Consider the following 13,501-nt stretch of genomic DNA (forward strand, 5'->3'; position numbering starts at 1 on the left):
TGTTCCCCCTCGTCCTGCCTCCCAGACCCGCCGTTCCCCTCCGCGCCGCACGGGGGCGCTGCAGCCCCGGGGATTCCGGCAGGACACCGAGTGGAGGAGCGGCCCCCCCACCCCCTCCGTCTTCCGCATACCCTGCGGTGACATTGTGAAGACTCGGTGGCAAACAGCGGCTCCTGACGGGTCCTGGTCGCGGTTCGAAGCCATCGGGATAATTATGAGCTCCGCGCCGAGATCCCGCGACTCTAGCGGCCGGTGAGTATGACCCGGGGATCACTGGTTGCGGCTAGCTCCGGGTGCTAGCCGCCTGCTAACACCGACAACTACAAAATGGAGTCGGTCCCGTCCGGAGGGCCGGGTGTCACCGAGGCGTCCGGCGCTTCGGTGTCCCCGGAGGTCCTGGGTCGTGACCCCCGGTGGACCTCCCCGTCCCCACGGCGAGAGAAGCCCTGTTTCCCTGCGACGCGGCCGGCTATGTTAGCATGTTAGCTAGCGAACTCAAACCGTCCACCGAGTGCAGTGACGTCACGACGCGTTGCCATTTTACAAAATAACCGACTGCCGCCGGTGAGGGCCCCGGTACCGGCTCCGCTCTCCTGCCCCGGTGACAGTCGGGTCCGCCGGCTCGTATGAACTTCTAGAACCACTTCCACCGGCAGAACTGTGCCTCGCCGGTCTCTCAGTCCGGTCCTTAAGCCGTCAATCCCGGACTCCGACTCCGCGTGCCGGCAGCAACGCGTTCATTGCCCGTTTCCGGTCCTCGGTTCTCCCTTGTTACTCTGGTTTGACCGAACCGGGCCGGTGTTCGTGCTCAGGGGAGACCGGGCGGCTCTCTGGCCGGCCCCCTCCCCGCTCAGACGCGAACCAGCCCGCGGCCGACCTGCTGATCCGGCCGGTCCGGCTGATCCTGCGCTCCATCCGGGTCTCCCCGCCAAGCTCCGCCCCTCCGTGTGTACGTGCGGGCCGCCCGGCGCCGATGGCGGACACTTCCTGGTTCCCCTCCGCTCTCCGTCAGTCCAGCAGCCCCGCTGCCGCCGCCGGTATCTCTGTCTCTGCCGCCGCCGGTGTCTCTGTCTCTGCCGCTGTGTGAACGGAGCTTCGGGTGTCCCTTCTTCTGCTCCTCGGTGTTTCTCCTCAGGTAGGAAAACCGCTGGAATTTCCGCTTCCGCAGCCCGTCGGAGCCGGAGGGACCAAAGGCGGCCGCTAACAAGTCAGATCAGGGGTCGTTTTGAAATCTTAATCCATAATATTAACTGTCATTGATATTCAACACTTTACTCATGCAGCAACATACTTCCTGGCGATGTCGAGCATCCGTATTTCCTAAGTACACCGTGCTCTCTTGCTCTGCAGTACTAAGTACTCCAAACTAGTACTGGTCTGTCAAACCAACTGCATGCAGTCATTGTCGGTCTACTGCACTGAAGACATGGAGCTAATACTTGTCTGGAGTACCGAGTACATGGATAGTTTAATGTGTAGTTTACTGTGTACATGGACAGTTTACTGTGTACGTGGATAGTTTACTGTGTACATGGATAGTTTAATGTGTACATGGACAGTTTACTGTGTACATGGATAGTTTACTGTGTACTTAGATAGTTTACTGTGTACGTGGATAGTTTACTGTGTACGTGGATAGTTTACTGTGCACTTGGATAGTTTACTGTGTACGTGGATAGTTTACTGTGTGCATGGATAGTTTATTGTGTACGTGGATAGTTTACTGTCTACGTGGATAGTTTAATGTTTACATGGATGGTTTACTGTGTACATGGACACTTTACTGTGTACATGGATAGTTTGATGTTTACACGGACAGTTTACTGTGTACGTGGACAGTGTATTGTATGGATGCACTTTATTTTCCAGATGTGTGGACATCCCAGCCCTGCCTCAGGGCCCGATGGCTTCTTTTAGTCCACAAAAGAAATGGATCATCTGCAAAGTTATTTGAATTTGCTCAGCTGGAGATGTTGTTTTGGTTCGTACGGGCCAAAGGTCAGATGATGCTTTATGGGCTTGTTTGCCTCCACCCTTGGAAAGTGAATGTCCTTATCAGCAGGTGTTCACAGCTGATAGGGGGGGGTGAGGTCGCGACCTCCGTCCCACCTGGCCTATCAGCTGATATCAGCTAGAGCAGGTGCTAGGAGCTGCTGACGCAGGGAGACTTGTTTACCAGCAGAGTGGAGCTGCTCAAAGGTCTTCAGCGAGTCCAATGAGTATCTATAGCTCTCGGCAGATGTTCCGCCAACGAGGGGCATCCAATGGAGCCGGCTTCACGAAAGCAGTTCGACTGTTTGTCCCCTGACCTGACCTCAGAGACGGCGTGACATGTCCTTCTGTCTTCTGTGGTCCAGGATGGGGGAGGCAGCAGCAACCGGACGGCTCAGGCAGTGCCTGCTGGCCCAGGATCAGCTGGACAATGCCATAAACAGCGTGATGAAGGCCGAGGAACAGCTGAGGGAGAACGCACAGGAGGTAGGACCCCTCTCACACACACACACACACACACACACACACACACACAAAAACATCACTGTTTGGTTCTCCCAGAGTTGGTGACTCACATATTGACTAGTCTTTGACAGCCAGAGTTCTTCATCCCTCCTCTGTCCTCCAACCACCACACAAATGCATGCACACACACGCACACACACCGCTGAATGTGTGCTTGTTTTTGTGTGTGGTTGAAAACATGGGCTCGCGGTTGCCACGGCGATCCAGGCTCATGAACCGACGGGAGGCGGGTGTGTGATGAGAAGATAAATAGCAGAGGACAGAGAGCAGGCAGGCAGAGCTGGATCGCGCCGGGCCGACGGAGGTCCTGGAGCTAGAACTTAGTTCCTCTGCGGACCCTTGGTATTCTTCAGTGCAGCGTGGTGCCGGTGAAGGCGGGCGCTGGAGCGTGTCCGCGGGCTGACCTGTGTCATCGCGCCCTCGCCCGTAGGTGCGCTCGGAGCTGCGGAGCTGCGTGAGCCGGCAGCAGGAGGCGTTGCGCTGCAGAGAGGTCTGGCTCCTGGAGCAGATCGAGCTGCTGCAGCAGATGAAGGCCGAGACCCTGCAGGAGCAGCTCCAGCGGCTCCACCGGGTGAGTGGTCCTCCCCTCCGCCGGCCGGGGCCCGCGGGCCGGTGGACTGACCCCTGCTTGTGTCCCTCTCACAGCTCAGGGGGCAGTTCGACGTGGTGTCCAGGCAGCTGCAGGAGTCCGGCTGCAGTCGAGAGCTCAACCGCCAGCTGAGCGGCTGCATCGACCAGTAAGAGCCTCGCCCGTCTGGGGCCGCTCCGCTGGGGGGTTGGAGGGAAGGAGCTAGTGAGCGGGACAAAGGGGACCGGGACCACGAGTATGAAGTAGATGTGGTGCGGTCGTGAACATCGGCCCGTCACTGATGTGTTAGATCTAACATCTCACCCGTCAGCGCTCACAGACACACAGTGGAGGAAGCTCCGGTTCCACCGCCTCAGAGCCCGTCAGGGTCACCTCTGGCCCCACTTAGACTAAATGCACCGATGCCAGAAGCACCTGGTCACATCTTCTCAACCATCCTGACTGACTGACCCGACCTTCTGTCCAGGTTGTCTTCTCTCAGTCTGATGCCTGAAGAAATGCCAGGGTTGTGTTTCTCTGCTGACGCTCGCTCGTTGAGGGACGCCATTATCTCCTTTGGCAGCATCACTGCACAGGTGAGCCAGGCACGCACACACGCATACAGGCGAGCGCAGACACACACACCCTGGTCAGATGCTGATATCTGTTCTCCTCCCTGCAGGAAGGCGTGGTCTCTCAGGTGCTTCCTAGTCCTGACACACAGGTGAGAAGCAGCGAGAGGACGTGTCCTTACTCGCACCTCCAGTGTTCTCTGGCCTGCAGTGACGGGACGGCACGCGTCTGCTTGGGCGGGAGCGCCTCCTCCAGGCGGACGTGGCTTGGAATGTGATCTGACCTTGTGTGTTTCTGCAGAAGATGGAAGCGTCGGCTCTGGACATCTGGCTGCTGGGGACCCAGATGACCAGCAGCACTCCCGTTGGCTACCAGTCCAGCACTGACCCGCAGGATTGGCTGATGGCTCCTCGTGAGCTCAAGGTGAACTCCGGATCCCTCCTCGGCCGACCGTCCCGACGGTCCTCTCGGGCTCCGGGTCCCTGACCGTCCTCCACCTTCTGTCCAGGTGCAGACTGCCGGTCCCGTCCAGGAGCCCATGGACTTCCTGAAGGCGTGGGGTCAGCTTCGAGACCTGGAGACGTGGCTTCAACGGGACCTGCCGCCCGTCGGCCGCCAGCGGAGCGCCGGCTCCTGCGGCTCCTCCTTCTCCATAGAGGAGGAGGACGAGGCCGAGCCGAGCTCCGCGCCGGAGGACGGCGAGGCGGACGACTGGCTGGTGACCCCGTCCGCCGCCGCCGTGCAAATGGAGTCGGACGCCGAGCGCTGGCGGCAGGTCTTCAAGCCCTTCCAGGCCGAATGGTCCACCGCCGACTGGCTGGCGGACGCCGACCGTCCGACCGACTGCTCGTCCTGCCGCCAGACCGCCAAGGCCATGGAGATCGAGAACCTCGGCCAGCTCAAGTGTCTGAAGACCCCGCCCTCCTCGGCCCCCGCTTCTCCCGCCGGCCAGGCGGTCCCCGTGGAGGCCTGGCTTCAGCAGATCCCTCCCGTCCAGCAGACCTGCCGTGCCAACGAGCTCTGCGGCAGCTACTCGGAGTGCGTGTGTGACGAGAACTGTGGGAAGGAGGCTCTGAACCTCTGGCTGCTGCGCCACGACGGCCTGGATAAGAACGGCGTCCCTGTGTCGAAGAGCGCCGCGCCCGCTGACAAGAACGCCGCCCCCGGCCCGTTCTACAGGGAGCAGGAACAGAAGGTAACCTCAGCGTCGCGTCCGGCCGCGCCCTCCTGATCCACGTACGCCGTCGCCAGGTCTGACGCGGCTCATCCCTCCGTAGGTCCAGGCCATCCTGGAGGCTTGGCTCCAACCCTCCGACCCCGGGCTGTGTCGGGCGCGACCTTTGACCCCCTCCCTGGCGGGCTGGGTGGCTCCTCTGGAGGAGGAGCCCGGCTCGGCGTCCGAGTCTTCGTCCGCACCCTCTGCGTTCCGGGCGCCTCTGGATCCGAAGCTCTGGATCCTTCCTCAAAACATCTCCGGCCCCGCGGAGGCGTCGGAGGCTCCGCCGCGCCCGCTTCCCGAGGAGGACAAGTGGCTGCTGAGGAAGAAGAGTCAAGCTCAGGTGGCGACACCGATCAATCCGGGCAGCGTCACACGTGTCCCCCGAATGTTTGCCCGCCCTGACCCTTCTCCGTGTTGTCTGGCAGGAGTGCCTGGTGTTCCCCACCGTCTGCGACCTGTTCTCCTGCATGAAGGTGGGCGGCGACAAGGAGAAGTGGCTGCACAAAGCTCCCGTCCAGGTGGGCGACGCTCGGCCGCAGGACCGCGGGCGCCGCCGCCGCGCTAAGCTAACCGCTGTCTCTCTGCCCTCCAGATGTGACGCTAATGAAGACGAGAAGCTTCTGGACATTTCTGTTCCGCTGATCGACGCACACTAATCATGGCTGCCTACTTCCTATAACCCTCCACTCTCCTCCAATCAGAAGCTTCCGTGTCGTAGCGCCTGCATGTTGATCGCTGATCGGTCCAATCATTCAATTGTTGACAATGTAACTGGGTGTGTTTGGAGACCTGGCCGATAACAAGTGACTTGGTAACCGTCGGGGACGAGGACGTCGCTTCCCGTGGACCGTCGCCTGCTTCGGCGAAGGAACGGAGGTGATGCCGGCGGCGCTGCGGCGTGAAGAGGTCCTGGGGGCGGGGCTTAGTGGAAAGAGCGGGGCGTGACTGGCGGGGTGGGGGGGGACCTGATCATACTTATTGATATAATGATGCTTTTTGTTTCCATGACCAAGCTCTCCTACACTTCCTGTGGAGTCGTACTTCCTGTCCGGCCCGCCGGGGTCACGTCAATCTGCCGTCTGCAGCGATCGGTGCTTAACGTGTGTTTTGTGTTTTTGTCTCTGTGGAGGGGGGGGGGGCTTTTAGCTTAACCAATTGTGATGTCATCACGACGCTCTGCTGTAACTCTACAGTAATAAAACCCGCTGACATCATCGCCCCGCGTCCACGCCGCCGTCCTTACAGGAAGGCCTCGGCCCGCGAGCCTCCGCCGCGGAAGCCTGCGGCCGGCGAGGGTCGCGTCCCCGTCTTGCGTCCGAGTCCGTCCACGTCACTTCCGCTCCACCTGCGGTGACCGGACCGAGCGTCTCCGCCGGATGTTCGGCGGCCGCGCTGACCGGAAGTCGGTCTGTGCGTCCCGCGTCCAGGTCTACGTCGCGCACCGGGTCCTCCCGAGCACGGAAGATCCGAAGATTCGCGATACTCGGCGACATTTCCGGCAGCGTCCCGTCCAATCAGAGGCGACGCCCGGATCGGTGGCGTGCGCTCCCGGCCAATCGGAGGCGCGGAGGCGGACCCGGACGCGCCGCCGCCGCCTCTCTGCCGCACCAGCCCGTCCAGCCTGCGCTCCTCCGCCCGGTGAGACGGAGCTGCGGCCCCTGCCGGACCCACCAGGACCCGACCGGACCCACCGGAGCCCCTCGCCCCGCCCGGCCCGCAGCGTAAGTCTCAGAACCGGGAGCGAGGCGGGTCGCGGCGGCGGTCCGGAACCGAACCGACGTCAGCTGATGTGGTGCGGGTGGGGGGGGCGGAGGAGAGCACCTCCGACACCGGGCGCCGAGTAACGTGACGCCGCTGCGGCGGCAGCGAACCGGAGGGCGGCCGCGGTATTTACCGGCTCCTCTTCATCTCCGTCCTCCTCTTTCTCTTCATCCTCCCTGTCCTTCACCGCCCCCCCACCCGACGCGCCACGTCACGGAGACGTCACTTTCATGTTCAGTCGCGTTAGACGTCCCGGCAGTGACGTCACGACCTCCATTCCGCCAAAGAGGAGGCGGCGGTGACCGGGCGAACGCACGGAAATACATCCAATAATAATCAGGGAAGAACCACCGCTGAAGGTCTGGACAAGATCCGCGGGCTTCACAGGACGCTACACTTTTCTACACAACCCAGCGAGTGTGTGAGCGCGCGCACACACACACACACTGCCAAACATGGTACCCCTTTGTGACATCACAACATACTCCCCCAGTGTGTGGGGGGTCAGAGGTGTGAGTGTGTGCAGGGATGGAGATGTGAAGGTGTGGAGGTGTGAGAGGATGGAGATGAGAAGGTGTGGAGGTGGTGGCAGAGGGACAAGGTTGTCCAAAGCTGCAGAGCAGCTGGTCAGATGTGTTTGAACGTCAGAGATGGACAGGCGGCCCGTCCAGGTTCAGGAATTATTAGATTTTATTGGTGTGATATCAAGTTGTATTATTTCATCCGTCACCTCTCAGTCGTGCTTCCAGCATGTTTGGATTTAACACGTCGTTCTTCCCGTTATTGAGGTCCGTATGTAGCCGTACCCTCAAACCCCGCTATCCAATAACTCTTTGATTTCATCTTGCGTTTGATTTATATTCCAGTGTGTGCAGTTCGTTTCCAGGACAACGCCTTGAAAATGTCCATGACAGGTTTAATCGATTGACACGGCAACTACGATTTTAGGTGGAAAATAATTTTGGGATATAATTCATATATATTTATCTAATTAACTTATGTATACATCACGTTTCGGTAAAGTCATCGCAGTATATAATCCGTATGCATATTTGTCCAGCGGGGAGAGCAAGTATGTGATCCGTTGCTGATCTTTCAGCTTTTGCCACCTGCAAAGCATGTAGAGTCTGTCGTTCTTATCTTCGACTGGGACTGACGGAATCCACGACAAAAATCCAGAAAAACACATGGGATGATTTTTAAGTCATTTATTTGCTTTTTGTTGCATGACGTAAGTATTTGATACATCAGAAAAACAGAGCTTAATATTTGCTACAGAAACCTTTGCGGACAATTCCAGAGACCGGACGTTTCCTGTAGTTGTTGAGCAGGTTTGCGCTGCGGCAGGGATCCCGGCCCGCTCCTCCATGCAGATCTTCTCCAGGTCCTTCAGGATTTGGGGCGGTCGCCGGGCAATATGGACTTCCAGCTCCCTCCAAAGATTTTCTCCTCAGGTTCAGGTCTGGAGACCCGCTAGGCCACTCTGGGACCTTGAGAGGTTGTTTGTTGCTTAATTGCCCCGGCTGTGTGTTTGGGGTGGTCGTCCTGCCGGAAGACCTGGCGGCGACCCATCTTCAAGGCTCTGACTGAGGGAAGGAGCTTGTTGAGCGAGATCTTGCGATGCACGACCCGTCCATCCTCCCCTCAATACGGTGCGGTCGTCCCGTCCCCTTTGCAGAAAAGCGTCCCAAGAATGATGTTTCCATCTCCATGGGGTTGAAGTCGTCCCTCTTCTTCCTCCAAACACGTTGAGTGGAGTGTACACCAAAAAGCTGTATTTGTGTCTCCTCAGACCTTCTGCCAGTCCTCCTCTGGATCATCCAGATGGTCTTTGGCGTTGAGAGGCCTGGACACGTGCCGGCTTGAGCGCTGCAGGATGTTAATCCATGACGGCGTAGCGTGTTACTCGTGGTTTTCTTTGAGACCTTGGTCCCGGCTCTCGTGGGGTCGTGGACCGGGTCCGGCCGTGTGGTTCCTGGCCGATCCCTCACCTTCCTCGTGATCGACGCCATGCGAGGCGAGATCTTACGCGGAGCTCCGGACCGCGGGAACTCGACCGTCATCTCGATCTTCTTCCATTTTCTAATAACAGTCGTTTCCTTCTCACCGAGCGGCTCGCCTCTCGTCCCGTCACCCGTTCCATCCCCGACGTCCTTCCACAGCTCTCTGGTCTCGGCCACTGTGGAGAGGTTGGAGTTTGGTGGTTGAGTGTGTGGACGCGTGTCTTCTCTGCAGGTGAGGAGGTCAAACTGGTGCCGTTAATCCAGATAGTGAGTGGAGAACAGGAGGGATTCTTAGAGCAACAACTAGTAGGTCTTTTAGAGCCGCCATTCCTACTGGTTGGGAGGTGAGCAAATATTTATGTCATTAATTATTTAAAAATCATCCAATGTGTTTTTCTGTTTTGTTTTTTTTTATTCCGTCACTCCCAGTTGAAGAGTACTTCTGGTACAGACGCTTACATGCTTTGTAAGAGGCAAAAGCTCTGAAAGGTCAGCAGTGGATCAAATACTCAAAATCACGTGTGTGTGTGTGTGTGTGTGTGTGTGTGAGATTTACAATATATGACTATAAGTAATTCAGTATACAACATAATGCAATATATTATTCTTCTTTTGGCTTTTCCCGTCAGGTGTCGCCACAGCGAGTCAACTTTCTCCATCTAACCCTATTCTCTGTATCTTCCTCTCTCACACCAACTACCTTCATATCTTCTCTCACGACGTCCATAAATCTTCTCTTTGGTCTCCTTCAAGACCTCTTGCCTGGCAGCTCCAATTCAAGTATCCGCCTACCAATATATTCTCTATCCCTCCTCTGTCCATGACCCAACCATCTCAGTCTGGCTTCTCTGACCTTCTCTCCAAAACATCTAACATGTGCTGTTCCTCTGATAGACTCATTCCTGATCCTATCCATCCTGGTCACTCCCAAAGAGAACCTCAACATCTTCATCTCTGCAACCTCTAGTTCTGCCTGCTGTCTTTTGGTCATTGGAACAGTTTCTTGTCCAAACATCATCTCTGGTCTCACCACTGTCTTGTACACCTTTCCTTTTATTCTGGCTGAAAGTCTTCTATCTCTTGGTACCCCTGACACTTTTCTCCACCCATTCAAACCTGCTTGGACCGTCTCTTCACCTCTTTTCCACACTCTCCTACGCTCTGGACTTTTGACCCTAAGTACCTGAAATCCTCCAGCTTCTTGATCTCCACTCCCTGTAGCCTCACCGTTCCACCCGAGTTCCCCTCATTCACACACATATATTCTGTCTTGCTGCGACTAACTTTCATTCCTCTTCTTTCCAGAGCATACCTCCACCTCTCCAGATGTTCCTCTACCTGTTTTCTGCTCTCACGACAGATCACAATGTCATCCGCAAACATCATGGTCCATGGAGATTCCTGTCTAACCTCATCTGTCAGCCTGTCCATCACCATTGCGAACAAGAAGGGGCTCAGAGCTGATCCCTGATGGAGTCCCACCTCCACCTTGAACTTCTCGGTTACCCCTACAGCACACCGTACCAGTGTCTTACAGCGAGCATACATGTCCTGCACCAGTCTAACATACTTCTCTGCCACTCCAGACTTCCTCATACAATACCAGAGCTCCTCTCTTGGTACCCTGTCATATGCTTTTTCTAGGTCTACAAAAACGCAATGCAACTCCCTCTGACCTTCTCCGTACTTTTCTATCAGCATTCTCAATGCAAATACTGCATCTGTAGTACTCTTCCTAGGCATGAAGCCATACTGCTGTTCACAGATGCTGACTTCTGCTCTCAGTCTAGTTTCCACTACTCTTTCCCATAACTTCATTGTATGGCTCATCAACTTAATCCCTCTATAGTTGCCACAATTCTGCACATCCCCTTTATTCTTAAAAATAGACACCATCACACTTTGTCTCCATTCTTCAGGCATCTTCTCACTCTCTAAGATCCTGTTGAATAATCCGGTCAGAAAATCTACCGCTGCCTCTCCTAGACACTTCCACACCTCCACAGGTATATCATCAGGATCAGCTGCTTTTCCACTCTTCATCCTCTTCAATGCCTTCCTCACTTCACTTTTACTAATTTGTGCTACTTTGTGGTCTACAATAGTCACCTCTTCTACCCTTGCCTCTCTTTCATTTTCCACATTCATCAGCTCTTCAAAGTACTATTTCTATCTTCCATCACTCTTCTAGCATCTGTCAATACATTTCCCTCTCTGTCCTTAATCACCTGGACCTGTTGTACATCCTTTCCATCTTTATCTCTCTGTTTCACCAACCTGTATAGATCATTCTCACCCTCCTTACTATCCAACTGAGCATACAAGTCATCGTACGCCCTTTGTTTTGCCTTTGCTACCTCTATCTTTACCTTTCGCCGCATCTCCCTGAACTCCTGTCTGTTCTCCTCAGTCCTCTCAGTATCCCACTTCTTTGCTAACCTCTTTCTCTGTATACACTCCTGCACTTCCTCATTCCACCACCAAGTCTCCTTATCTACTTTCCTTCCAGATGACACACCAAGTACTCTTCTACCTGTCTCCCTGATAACACTAGCTGTAGTTGTCCAATCATCTGGAAGCTCTCCCTGACCACCCAGAGCTTTTCTCAACTCCTCCCTGAAAACCATACAACACTTCTCCCTTTTCAGCTTCCACCACTTTGTCCTCTGCTCTGCCTTTGTCCTCTTCATCTTCCTTGTCATCAGTCATCCTACAAACCACCATCCTATGCTGTCTGGCTACACTCTCACCTACAACTACTTTGCAGTCACTGATCTCTTTCAGGTTACCTCGTCTATACAAGATGTAGTCTACCTGCGTGCTCCTACCTCCGCTCTTATAAGTTACCCTATGTTTCTGTTTTTTCTGGAAAAAGGTGTTCACTACAGCCATTTCCATCCTTTTTGCAAAATCTACCACCATCTGTCCCTCGGCATTCCTATCCTGGATACCAAATCTGCCCATCACTTCTTCATCCCCTCTATTGCCTTCACCGACATGTCCATTGAAGTCTGCACCAATTATCACTCTCTCATTTCTGGGAATATTCTGCATCACTTCATCTAACTCATTCCAGAACTTCTCCTTCTCTTCAGATTCACATCCCACCTGTGGTTCATAGCCACTAACAACATTGAACATCACACCTTCAATTTCCAGTTTCAGATCATAAGTCTATCTGACATTCTTTTCACCTCTAGGACGCTCCTAACAAACTCCTCCTTCAAGACAACTCCTACTCCATTTCTCTTCCTGTCAGTACCATAATAGTACAACTTAAAGCTGCTCCTAAGCTTCTAGCCTTACTACCTTTCCACCTGGTCTCCTGGACACACAGTATATCCACCTTCCTTCTCTGCATCATGTCCACCAACTCTCTACCTTTTCCTGTCATAGTCCCAACATTCAAAGTCCCTACTCTCAGTCCCAGGCTCTTTCCTTTCCTCCTCTCTCTCTGTTTCCGAACACGCACTCCTCCTCTTCTTCTTGTTCTTGTTCTTCGACCCACAGTAGCCCAATTTCCATTAGTACCCTGTAGGTCATCAGTACCAATGGCGGTCGTTGTTAACCCGGTCCGCGACCGATCCGGCATGCTATAGTTTTGGTTGTCTCGCATGTTTGGTTTTGGCAAAAGTTTGAAGCAGGATGCCCTTCCTGAAGCTGAATTAACAAAATGTAATATGTAAATATATATATATATATATATATATATACTCAATGTAATCTACAATAACATATATGTCCAGTACACTAATATGAATACAAAATGTGTTTATAGATATATATAGTAAGTAGTTATACATGTAAAATTTCATTACATAATGTTTATGCATACATTGTAATATATATTCATTTAAAATGTCAGTGCATTCATAGTAAATACTTTACAGTGTATATAAAATATAAAATGTATAATACATTCCATATATGTATAATTTCATCACAGGACTTTCAGTGTATAATATACATATAGATTGTAGGATATATATTAATTGAAAATGTCAGTGCAGTATATAATTTCTCAACATAAAAATGTGATACATATATTACATTTCAAATTATATGTTTATATCATTTAGTGTATTAAAATATAAAAAATCTGCACAGTAGTATTGGGCTGTAATTTTTACACATACACAATGTAATGTTCATATAGTTACAATTTTATCTACAGCAAATTCAGTATCAATTTTTTGTACATAAAATGTAAAATATATATAATTTCAGCAGGATCATTACAGTGTATAATGTACACCTAGATTGTAATATATTTTAATTTAATAGTTAAGTGCAGAATGTAATTTCTTTACAAAATGCAGTTTCATATACATGCATATTTCATTTTGTGTATAAGTGTCAAAACTCAGAGCAGCAACATTGGTCTGTAATTTGTACATATTTGTATATATGACATGTATATATATGACATGTATATATGACATGTCCAATTCATCAGTGATCCTTTCTCTACTTCCTGTCTGTGTGTGTGTGCATATGCTTGTGTCTGTATGAGTGTGTGTATGTGTATGTGTGTGTGTGTGTCCATGTGCTTGTGTCTGTGTGAGTGTGTGTGCGTGTGTCTCTATGTGTGTGCGCATACGTGTGTTTATGTGTGTCTATCTGTGTTTATGTGTGTATGTGTCTGTGTGTGTGTGTGTGTGTGTGTGTGTGTGTGTGTCTGTGTGTGTGTGTGTGTGTGTGTACGTGCCTGTTTGTGTGTGTTTTGTATGTTTATCTCTATGTGCATGTGTGTGTGTGCATCTGTGTGTTTGAGTGTGTGTCTTTATGTGTGTGTGTGCATTTGTGTGTTTGAGTGTGTGTCTTTATGTGTGTGTGTGTTTGAATGTGTATGTGTTTGAA

The 13,501-nt window shown here is 52.9% G+C and overlaps 2 protein-coding genes across 3 annotated transcripts in view; both read left to right on the forward strand.

Moving 5' to 3' along the window:
* Positions 1 to 72: 72 nt before the first annotated feature.
* Positions 73 to 6,093, forward strand: ncoa4 (nuclear receptor coactivator 4). Of its 2 annotated transcripts, none has more exons than XM_086176429.1 (11): positions 73 to 252; positions 2,358 to 2,478; positions 2,948 to 3,088; positions 3,163 to 3,254; positions 3,573 to 3,681; positions 3,768 to 3,809; positions 3,959 to 4,081; positions 4,167 to 4,853; positions 4,936 to 5,217; positions 5,303 to 5,395; positions 5,470 to 6,093. In XM_086176429.1, the coding sequence occupies exons 1-11, from the start codon at positions 215 to 217 to the stop codon at positions 5,473 to 5,475; spliced, it is 1,734 nt and encodes a 577-aa protein (XP_086032555.1). In that variant the 5' UTR covers positions 73 to 214; the 3' UTR covers positions 5,476 to 6,093. The 2 variants fall into 2 exon arrangements, with proteins under 2 accessions (XP_086032555.1, XP_086032563.1); XM_086176437.1 differs by lacking the exon at positions 73 to 252 and adding an exon at positions 943 to 1,135.
* Positions 6,094 to 6,247: 154 nt separating this feature from the next.
* LOC147236957 (uncharacterized) overlaps positions 6,248 to 13,501 on the forward strand; it is a 14,419-nt gene continuing 7,165 nt past the window's right edge. Inside the window, exon 1 of the mRNA XM_086176452.1 lies at positions 6,248 to 6,598. The gene's annotated coding sequence lies outside the window, so the exon portion shown is untranslated. The remainder of the gene's footprint in view (positions 6,599 to 13,501) is intronic.

The sequence above is a fragment of the Fistularia commersonii genome, chromosome 2 (assembly GCF_037954325.1).
Source record: "Fistularia commersonii isolate RoL2024-O1a breed Wild chromosome 2, RoL_Fcom_v1.0, whole genome shotgun sequence".
Classification (NCBI taxonomy): domain Eukaryota; kingdom Metazoa; phylum Chordata; class Actinopteri; order Syngnathiformes; family Fistulariidae; genus Fistularia; species Fistularia commersonii.

Coding starts and splice junctions, on each gene's coding strand:
- ncoa4 (XM_086176429.1), top strand. CDS start 215: ATGAGCTCCGCGCCGAGATCCCGCGACTCTAGCGGCCG. Junction 253..2,357: donor TCCCGCGACTCTAGCGGCCG/GTGAGTATGACC, acceptor TCTGTGGTCCAG/GATGGGGGAGGCAGCAGCAA. Junction 4,854..4,935: donor ACAGGGAGCAGGAACAGAAG/GTAACCTCAGCG, acceptor ATCCCTCCGTAG/GTCCAGGCCATCCTGGAGGC.